Below are 11,425 nucleotides of genomic sequence, written 5' to 3'. Positions count from 1 at the left end.
AATATCATATGATGATTTGTTCAATGTTTGTGTATGAGTTTTTATAAGTGTATGTTAGTACTCGGTACTTATTAGTTGCGAACATAATGTGGAAAGTACCTCTACATTTTTTTATAGTTTATCTACTATAATTTGGTTTGGTTGATGTTTATTGTCAGTCTTGATTTGGGTATGTATTGTTACATGTTATTTACAATGGTTCTTCTTTGTAAGTACTTGTAGCAGTTATCATCTTTTACTTTTACCATGAAAATATCACAAGGGTTCTTTTTGTAAGGAAGGCAAAAAATGAAGAATCCGATATAAAAATGATGAACTCAACTGATAAAAAGATAAACAAAATACTCCAAATGGTTCTAGGTTTATAGCCAATAGAAAACAAGAAGAAACTACCTCAATCTACCAAATATAGAATACATAAAAAACAAGTACTGTAGTTGATACTTCGGCACTACAAATAAATGCAAACAAGAGAAACCAAAAACACCCAACAAAAGCTACTAAAGATCCGCATTTAATCAAAAACCACAAATTTGAGCAAATCCTTGTTCATTTTTTGCTCTTTTTAATTCCAAATTTAAGATTAAGAAACCTCACTTGGCCATCATAACCTTAACAAATTCCTCGTAGTTGATCTGGCCGTCACCGTCCACATCAGCTTCACGAATCATCTCGTCAACTTCCTCATCTGTTAGCTTCTCACCAAGATTAGTCATCACATGACGAAGCTCGGCTGCTGAAATGAAACCATTTTGGTCTTTGTCAAAAACCCTAAAAGCCTCCTTAAGCTCCTCCTCAGAATCGGTATCTTTCATTTTGCGGGCCATTAGGTTAAGAAATTCTGGGAAATCAATAGTCCCGTTCCCATCAGCATCAACCTCGTTGATCATATCTTGAAGTTCTGCCTCTGTGGGGTTTTGTCCGAGAGACCTCATAACTGTTCCAAGTTCCTTGGTAGTGATACAACCTGCGTAGCAATATCATTAAAAATTAGGTATAATTATTTATATCCAGTTACTCATTAATGAAATGATTTGTGTTGCGTTTTATATTAAACAGGCAACGTAACAAAATAAGCTAAAAGCATTATAGGTAATATGGGTTGAAAGTTTTAAACCATCTACTTTTAATGTGTACCAACGTAGAAGGTATATATAAAAAATATAAAATCAGTCTGCATAATGTGATTTTCTCAACCCAAAGAACAACATTCCATTTACAACACCGAAGTGTACTAGCAATAAGTTGCAGCGTACTGAAGTAGATGGTATATATATTAAATCCAACCCTACGAACTGTTATGAACCCCATAACTTAGATATATAACATCTTAATGAAACCTACTCTGAGGTTTGAAACCCTAACGACCTGTTACTCCGTATTAAATATCACGGAGTACATAATATGCCTTAGTCCAGGCCATTACACCTCAAAGACCACTGCTTTTATACCATGTTCAAAATAACAAGATGGTAAGATAATCTCCAAATAGAACTATAATCAGGCAGAAGTTTTTAGTAGCATACAATAAATACAATGACTCAAAATATTAATCATAGCGGAAGGAAACAAATTAAGCATCAAACATCATCTGATTCGCAATCAGTAGCTTGTATTTTCTATCACATGAAACCATAACACAATAATCCTTACAGATCTGACCAGATACAGATCAGTGAAATTTTCTCCCTATGATTTGATGTACAATCAGTACTTAAATTCTCATCAATCGGCCCTCATCCGAGACAATAATTACAAAAAAAAAAAAAAAAAAAATCAATTTTATATATGTCAAACAACAGACACATAACCAAATAGTCAACAATCAGAAACCAGATCTGAAATTACTAAACGATCAAATACAACAATATAATAATTCCAGATTCTGTAATTAAGTTGAAACACATTCACTTACATATGAGCATGAATAAGATCAATTATTTTTATATATAGAGAGATATAAATATAGATATAGATATAGATATAGATATATAGAAGAGAATAATGATTAAAACGAGAGATAAAAAAACTAACCATCGCCATCCTTATCGAATAGGCTGAAAGCTTCTTTGAATTCAGAGATCTGATCATCGGTAAGTTGATCGGCCATTGTTTTGTTGTTTGTTGATGATGAAATGGAGAAAAAGGAAAAGGTTCGCAAAAGGGAAATACAAAAATTAGATAGAGGTGCAAAAAAACAAACCAGTCAGAGTGTTGAAATGAATGTAAATAAAAAGAGTGGTCCTCCACGCATCTGATGCTTCCTCCCTCCCTTGTTTTACTATTTTACTTTTTTCTCGTCCTTTGGGTTTTGAGTTTTTACAAAATTTCCATTCAACTTTGCAACTTCTTTCATTTTGAGTTCTGCTGTAGAGGCTTTCAACGTTACTATATAAGATCATCTTTAACAACGATAGACGTGTTGGCGTGTTGCTGAGTAAAGGTGGAGTGCTTGATAGGTGTGCTGGTAACTGGTAAATAATGAGTGACGTGCTGAGTGACGTGTTACTGGATAGCTTTGAAATATTTTTTTATTTCCTTTTCATTTTTTTTGAATTTAGTTTTTATTTTGTTTAATGTATTATATTATTATTTTGTAATTATTATAACAAATTGATTTTTTTTTTAAAACACATCACTTAAAATTAATAAAAGATTAAGATAACTAAAAAATAAAAGATTACAATAATTAAAAAGTCCCAAAAATAAAAGATTACAATAATTTAATAGTCCTAAAAATACAATATAAAAGTAGTTGGTGCGTTAGAAATTTGGTGAAAGATTCCATATATGCTCGGTTAAGTCTGCCCGAAGTTGATTATGCACATCTCTATCGCGTATTTCCCTAGCTCGTGTTGCACGACCACTATTTTGATTCCTAACAAAAGCAGGTTGGTTATCTGGATCTCATAACACCCCTGATTTTTTTTTATATCATAACGGAAACCTGTATATTAATACCGCCTCACAATATAAAAGACACTTGTTTTATATTACATCAATAATCAAATCAAATATTTAAAAGTCCATTACATATGTTAAAAATGGGAGTTACGTTAAACAACGACACGAGTAATAAAAGACGAGACATCAGAGTTCTGACTTGTCAAACATATCTTCATCCCTAATCTCAATCCCAACAGCAGTACCTAAACCTGCAAGGGGTGTAAATGTGGGGGTTAGCGCACCGCTAAGTGAATGGAATCTACCTATCAGATATAGCTTAAGCATCACACAAGCTATAAACTAAACATCACAACATACTTAACCACCAACTAGCATACATGTAAGACAATACGAGAATCGGTGGCTTGTACGAGCACACGAATCCTAGCTGATCGGGCTACAATCTACCGATAGTCCTTGTTACTCAATTCATAGTATAGATATCCAGACGTAGTAGGGGATGCGTCATTCAAACTATACTCCACAATCAGTAGCCTTTGGACCCAACCTTCCCAGGCTCGGTTGACCTCATATGGATTATGACCTCCCCATGCACGGTCATGAGTCCCCAGTCTCCCTAGGTTCGACTGGTGTCAATCACGTAGTGCGCACATAAGATCACATACAAAACAGGAATGCCACAGCTCACAAGCGTAGCATTAACTAATTAAACATGGAAATCATCTAAGCATTGCATTCTACATAGTATAATCAAGGTGAACGAGAGTAAACACAAGTAGCGTAAACGGCTACCTAAACTCTATCCAGAGATAGACACATTCACTGATCACCATCAAAACTCGGTATTCTAATATCACCGAGTCTTCTCCTCATCTGTATTACCTGAGAACAAATACTGAACAAGTTACTAATTCGCACCACATTTACTAACAATATTGCATTATATATATACACCATATATAGTGGATGTCCGAATCGGGGATCAAATTTTACCTCCACAAGAGTCCTTTAGATATTTAGGCTCGATGCTTCGCAAATCATGAAGGATAGATGAGGATGTGACGCATCGTATACGAATAGGATGGTTGAAGTGGAGGGCAGCAAAAGGGGTGTTGTGCGACAAGAAGGTACCCCTTAAACTGAAAGGGAAATTCTTCAAGGTGGCAATCAGACCTGCCATGTTGTACGGATCAGAGTGTTGGCCTATGACGAAAGCCCAGGAGAGGAGGATGGAGGTGGAAGAAACGAGGATGCTTCGATGGACGTGTGGTAAGACCATGCTAGATTGGAGTTTTTAGGGAGAACTTGGAAGTTGGGAACATAACCAACAAGCTGAGGGAAGGACGTCTTATGAAATGTCCCGTTCTTATTGATTAAAAATGTTCCATATTAATTGATTTCGTTGCGAGGTTTTGACCTCTATATGAGATGTTTTTCAAAGACTGCATTCATTTTAAAACAAACCATAACCTTTATTTCATCAATAAAGGTTTAAAAGCTTTACGTAGATTATCAAATAATGATAATCTAAAATATTCTGTTTACACACGACCATTACATAATGGTTTACAATACAAATATGTTACAACAAAATAAGTTTCTTGAATGCAGTTTTTACACAATATCATACAAGCATGGACTCCAAATCTCGTCCTTATTTAAGTATGCGACAGCGGAAGCTCTTAATAATCACCTGAGAATAAACATGCTTAAAACGTTAACAAAAATGTTGGTGAGTTATAGGTTTAACCTATATATATCAAATCATAATAATAGACCACAAGATTTCATATTTCAATACACATCCCATACATAGAGATAAAAATCATTCATATGATGAACACCTGGTAACCGACATTAACAAGATGCATATATAAGAATATCCCCATCATTCCGGGACACCCTTCGGATATGATATAAATTTCGAAGTACTAAAGCATCCGGTACTTTGGATGGGGTTTGTTAGGCCCAATAGATCTATCTTTAGGATTCGCGTCAATTAGGGTGTCTGTTCCCTAATTCTTAGATTACCAGACTTAATAAAAAGGGGCATATTCGATTTCGATAATTCAACCATAGAATGTAGTTTCACGTACTTGTGTCTATTTTGTAAATCATTTATAAAACCTGCATGTATTCTCATCCCAAAAATATTAGATTTTAAAAGTGGGACTATAACTCACCTTCACAGATTTTTACTTCGTCGGGAAGTAAGACTTAGCTACTGGTTGATTCACGAACCTATAACAATATATACATATATATCAAAGTAGGTTCAAAATATATTTACAACACTTTTAATATATTTTGATGTTTTAAGTTTATTAAGTCAGCTGTCCTCGTTAGTAACCTACAACTAGTTGTCCACAGTTAGATGTACAGAAATAAATAGATAAATATTATCTTGAATCAATCCACGACCCAGTGTATACGTATCTCAGTATTGATCACAACTCAAACTATATATATTTTGGAATCAACCTCAACCCTGTATAGCTAACTCCAACATTCACATATAGAGTGTCTATGGTTGTTCCGAAATATATATAGATGTGTCGACATGATAGGTCAAAACATTGTATACGTGTCTATGGTATCTCAAGATTACATAATATACAATACAAGTTGATTAAGTTATGGTTGGAATAGATTTGTTACCAATTTTCACGTAGCTAAAATGGGAAAAATTATCCAATCTTGTTTTACCCATAACTTCTTCATTTTAAATCCGTTTTGAATGAATCAAATTGCTATGGTTTCATATTGAACTCTATTTTATGAATCTAAACAGAAAAAGTATAGGTTTATAGTCGGAAAAATAAGTTACAAGTCGTTTTTGTAAAGGTAGTCATTTCAGTCGAAAGAACGACGTCTAGATGACCATTTTAGAAAACATACTTCCACTTTGAGTTTAACCATAATTTTTGGATATAGTTTCATGTTCATAATAAAAATCATTTTCTCAGAATAACAACTTTTAAATCAAAGTTTATCATAGTTTTTAATTAACTAACCCAAAACAGCCCGCGGTGTTACTACGACGGCGTAAATCCGGTTTTACGGTGTTTTTCGTGTTTCCAGGTTTTAAATCATTAAGTTAGCATATCATATAGATATAGAACATGTGTTTAGTTGATTTTTAAAGTCAAGTTAGAAAGATTAACTTTTGTTTGCGAACAAGTTTAGAATTAACTAAACTATGTTCTAGTGATTACAAGTTTAAACCTTCGAATAAGATAGCTTTATATGTATGAATCGAATGATGTTATGAACATCATTACTACCTTAAGTTCCTTGGATAAACCTACTGGAAAAGAGAAAAATGGATCTAGCTTCAATGGATCCTTGGATGGCTCGAAGTTCTTGAAGCAGAATCATGACACGAAAACAAGTTCAAGTAAGATCATCACTTGAAATAAGATTGTTATAGTTATAGAAATTGAACCAAAGTTTGAATATGATTATTACCTTGTATTAGAATGATAACCTACTGTAAGAAAGAAAGATTTCTTGAGGTTGGATGATCACCTTACAAGATTGGAAGTGAGCTAGCAAACTTGAAAGTATTCTTGATTTTATGTAACTAGAACTTGTAGAATATATGAAGAACACTTAGAACTTGAAGATAGAACTTGAGAGAGATCAATTAGATGAAGAAAATTGAAGAATTAAAGTGTTTGTAGGTGTTTTTGGTCGTTGGTGTATGGATTAGATATAAAGGATATGTAATTTTGTTTTCATGTAAATAAGTCATGAATGATTACTCATATTTTTGTAATTTTATGAGATATTTCATGCTAGTTGCCAAATGATGGTTCCCACATGTGTTAGGTGACTCACATGGGCTGCTAAGAGCTGATCATTGGAGTGTATATACCAATAGTACATACATCTAAAAGCTGTGTATTGTACGAGTACGAATACGGGTGCATACGAGTAGAATTGTTGATGAAACTGAACGAGGATGTAATTGTAAGCATTTTTGTTAAGTAGAAGTATTTTGATAAGTGTATTGAAGTCTTTCAAAAGTGTATAAATACATATTAAAACACTACATGTATATACATTTTAACTGAGTCGTTAAGTCATCGTTAGTCGTTACATGTAAATGTTGTTTTGAAACCTTTAGGTTAACGATCTTGTTAAATGTTGTTAACCCAATGTTTATAATATCAAAAGAGATTTTAAATTATTATATTATCATGATATTATGATGTACGAATATCTCTTAATATGATATATATACATTAAATGTCGTTACAACGATAATCGTTACATATATGTCTCGTTTCAAAATCATTAAGTTAGTAGTCTTGTTTTTACATATGTAGTTCACTGTTAATATACTTAATGATATGTTTAATTATCATAATATAATGTTAACTATATATATAACCATATATATGTCATCATATAGTTTTTACAAGTTTTAACGTTCGTGAATCACCGGTCAACTTGGGTGGTCAATTGTCTATATGAAACCTATTTCAATTAATCAAGTCTTAACAAGTTTGATTGCTTAACATGTTGGAAACATTTAATCATGTAAATATCAATCTCAATTAATATATATAAACACGAAAAAGTTCGGGTCACTACATCTTAGATGGTTTGGGCATGTTATGAGGCGCTCACTTTTAGCCCCGGTTAGGAGAGTCGAGACCCTCGTTGTTGGGGGCGTAAGGAGAAGGGGTAGACCCAAACGTTGGTTGGAGGATGGATTGAAGCTTGACATGAAAGAGCTTCTACTGACGGAGGACATTGAAATGTCCCGTTCTTATTGATTAAAAACGTTCCATATTAATTGATTTCGTTGCGAGGTTTTGACCTCTATATGAGACGTTTTTCAAAGACTGCATTCATTTTAAAACAAACCATAACCTTTATTTCATCAATAATGGTTTAAAAAGCTTTACGTAGATTATCAAATAATGATAATCTAAAATATCCTGTTTACACACGACCATTACATAATGGTTTACAATACAAATATGTTACAACAAAATAAGTTTCTTGAATGCAGTTTTTACACAATATCATACAAGCATGGACTCCAAATCTCGTCCTTATTTAAGTATGCGACAGCGGAAGCTCTTAATAATCACCTGAGAATAAACATGCTTAAAACGTCAACAAAAATGTTGGTGAGTTATAGGTTTAACCTATATATATCAAATCATAATAATAGACCACAAGATTTCATATTTCAATACACATCCCATACATAGAGATAAAAATCATTCATATGATGAACACCTGGTAACCGACATTAACAAGATGCATATATAAGAATATCCCCATCATTCCGGGACACCCTTCGGATATGATATAAATTTCAAAGTACTAAAGCATCCGGTACTTTGGATGGGGTTTGTTAGGCCCAATAGATCTATCTTTAGAATTCGCGTCAATTAGGGTGTCTGTTCCCTAATTCTTAGATTACCAGACTTAATAAAAAGGGGCATATTCGATTTCGATAATTCAACCATAGAATGTAGTTTCACGTACTTGTGTCTATTTTGTAAATCATTTATAAAACCTGCATGTATTCTCATCCCAAAAATATTAGATTTTAAAAGTGGGACTATAACTCACTTTCACAGATTTTTACTTCGTCGGGAAGTAAGACTTGGCCACTGGTTGATTCACGAACCTATAATAATATATACATATATATCAAAGTATGTTCAAAATATATTTACAACACTTTTAATATATTTTGATGTTTTAAGTTTATTAAGTCAGCTGTCCTCGTTAGTAACCTACAACTAGTTGTCCACAGTTAGATGTACAGAAATAAATCGATAAATATTATCTTGAATCAATCCACGACCCAATGTATACGTATCTCAGTATTGATCACAACTCAAACTATATATATTTTGGAATCAACCTCAACCCTGTATAGCTAACTCCAACATTCACATATAGAGTGTCTATGGTTGTTCCGAAATATATATAGATGTGTCGACATGATAGGACGAAACATTGTATACGTGTCTATGGTATCTCAAGATTACATAATATACAATACAAGTTGATTAAGTTATGGTTGGAATAGATTTGTTACCAATTTTCACGTAGCTAAAATGAGAAAAATTATCCAATCTTGTTTTACCCATAACTTCTTCATTTTAAATCCGTTTTGAGTGAATCAAATTGCTATGGTTTCATATTGAACTCTATTTTATGAATATAAACAGAAAAGTATAGGTTTATAGTCAGAAAAATAAGTTACAGGTCGTTTTTGTAAAGGTAGTCATTTCAGTCGAAAGAACGACGTCTAGATGACCATTTTAGAAAACATACTTCCACTTTGAGTTTAACCATAATTTTTGGATATAGTTTCATGTTCATAATAAAAATAATTTTCTCAGAATAAAAACTTTTAAATCAAAGTTTATCATAGTTTTTAATTAACTAACCCAAAACAGCCCGCGGTGTTACTACGACGGCGTAAATCCAATTTTACGATGTTTTTCGTGTTTCCAGGTTTTAAATCATTAAGTTAGCATATCATATAGATATAGAACATGTGTTTAGTTGATTTTAAAAGTCAAGTTAGAAAGATTAACTTTTGTTTGCGAACAAGTTTAGAATTAACTAAACTATGTTCTAGTGATTACAAGTTTAAACCTTCGAATAAGATAGTTTTATATGTATGAATCGAATGATGTTATGAACATCATTACTACCTTAAGTTCCTTGGATAAACCTACTGGAAAAGAGAAAAATGGATCTAGCTTCAACGGATCCTTGGATGGCTCGAAGTTCTTGAAGCAGAATCATGACACGAAAACAAGTTCAAGTAAGATCATCACTTGAAATAAGATTGTTATAGTTATAGAAATTGAACCAAAGTTTGAATATGATTATTACCTTGTATTAGAATGATAACCTACTGTAAGAAGCAAAGATTTCTTGAGGTTGGATGATCACCTTACAAGATTGGAAGTGAGCTAGCAAACTTGAAAGTATTCTTGATTTTATGTAACTAGAACTTGTAGAATTTATGAAGAACACTTAGAACTTGAAGATAGAACTTGAGAGAGATCAATTAGATGAAGAAAATTGAAGAATGAAAGTGTTTGTAGGTGTTTTTGGTCGTTGGTGTATGGATTAGATATAAAGGATATGTAATTTTGTTTTCATGTAAATAAGTCATGAATGATTACTCATATTTTTGTTATTTTATGAGATATTTCATGCTAGTTGCCAAATGATGGTTCCCACATGTGTTAGGTGACTCATATGGGCTACTAAGAGCTGATCATTGGAGTGTATATACCAATAGTACATACATCTAAAAGCTGTGTATTGTACGAGTACGAATACACGTGCATACGAGTAGAATTGTTGATGAAACTGAACGAGGATGTAATTGTAAGCATTTTTGTTAAGTAGAAGTATTTTGATAAGTGTATTGAAGTCTTTCAAAATTGTATAAATACATATTAAAACACTACATGTATATACATTTTAACTGAGTCGTTAAGTCATCGTTAGTCGTTACATGTAAGTGTTGTTTTGAAACCTTTAGGTTAACGATCTTGTTAAATGTTGTTAACCCAATGTTTATAATATCAAATGAGATTTTAAATTATTATATTATCATGATATTATCATGTATGAATATCTCTTAATATGATATATATACATTAAATGTCTTTACAACGATAATCGTTACATATATGTCTCGTTTAAAAATCATTAAGTTAGTAGTCTTGTTTTTACATATGTAGTTCATTGTTAATATACTTAATGATATGTTTACTTATCATAGTATCATGTTAACTATATATATATATATATATATCCATATATATGTCATCATATATTTTTTACAAGTTTTAACGTTCGTGAATCACCGGTCAACTTGGGTGGTCAATTGTCTATATGAAACATATTTCAATTAATCAAGTCTTAACAAGTTTGATTGCTTAACATGTTGGAAACATTTAATCATGTAAATATCAATCTCAATTAATATATATATACATGGAAAAGTTCGGGTCACTACAGTACCTACCCGTTAAATAAATTTCGTCCCGAAATTTTAAGCTGTTGAAGGTGTTGACGAATCTTCTGGAAATAGATGCGGGTATTTCTTCTTCATCTGATCTTCACGCTACCAAGTGAACTCAGGTCCTCTACGAGCATTCCATCGAACCTTAACAATTGGTATCTTGTTTTTCTTAAGTCTTTTAACCTCACGATCCATTATTTCGACGGGTTCTTCGATGAATTGAAGTTTTTCGTTGATTTGGATTTCATCTAACGGAATAGTGAGATCTTCTTTAGCAAAACATTTCTTCAAATTCGAGACGTGGAAAGTGTTATGTACGGCCCGAGTTGTTGAGGTAACTCAAGTCGGTAAGCTACTGGTCCGACACGATCAATAATCTTGAATGGTCCAATATACCTTGGATTTAATTTCCCTCGTTTACCAAATCGAACAACGCCTTTCCAAGGTGCAACTTTAAGCATGACCATATCTCCAATTTCAAATTCTATATCT

The 11,425-nt window shown here is 32.6% G+C and overlaps 1 protein-coding gene across 1 annotated transcript; it reads right to left on the bottom strand.

Moving 5' to 3' along the window:
- Window positions 1–303: 303 nt before the first annotated feature.
- Window positions 304–2,213, bottom strand: LOC139893179 (calmodulin-7). The gene is made up of 2 exons (XM_071876330.1): window positions 2,035–2,213; window positions 304–967 (listed from the first exon to the last, which is right to left on the bottom strand). Exons 1-2 carry the CDS (start codon window positions 2,108–2,110, stop codon window positions 594–596), a joined length of 450 nt encoding a protein of 149 aa, XP_071732431.1. The 5' UTR covers window positions 2,111–2,213; the 3' UTR covers window positions 304–593.
- Between the last annotated feature and the right edge of the window lie 9,212 nt (window positions 2,214–11,425).

Source organism: Rutidosis leptorrhynchoides, chromosome 2 (genome assembly GCF_046630445.1).
Source record: "Rutidosis leptorrhynchoides isolate AG116_Rl617_1_P2 chromosome 2, CSIRO_AGI_Rlap_v1, whole genome shotgun sequence".
In the NCBI taxonomy this organism is placed as follows: Eukaryota; Viridiplantae; Streptophyta; class Magnoliopsida; order Asterales; family Asteraceae; genus Rutidosis; species Rutidosis leptorrhynchoides.
This window is presented reverse-complemented; position numbering and strand designations above follow the sequence as displayed.

Excerpts from the sequence above, each read along its gene's own strand:
- LOC139893179 (XM_071876330.1), bottom strand. The coding sequence starts at position 2,110 with ATGGCCGATCAACTTACCGATGATCAGATCTCTGAATTCAAAGAAGCT. Across the intron at positions 968-2,034 it reads ATTCGATAAGGATGGCGATG|GTTGTATCACTACCAAGGAA; the intron begins GTTAGTTTTTTT and ends ATTGCTACGCAG.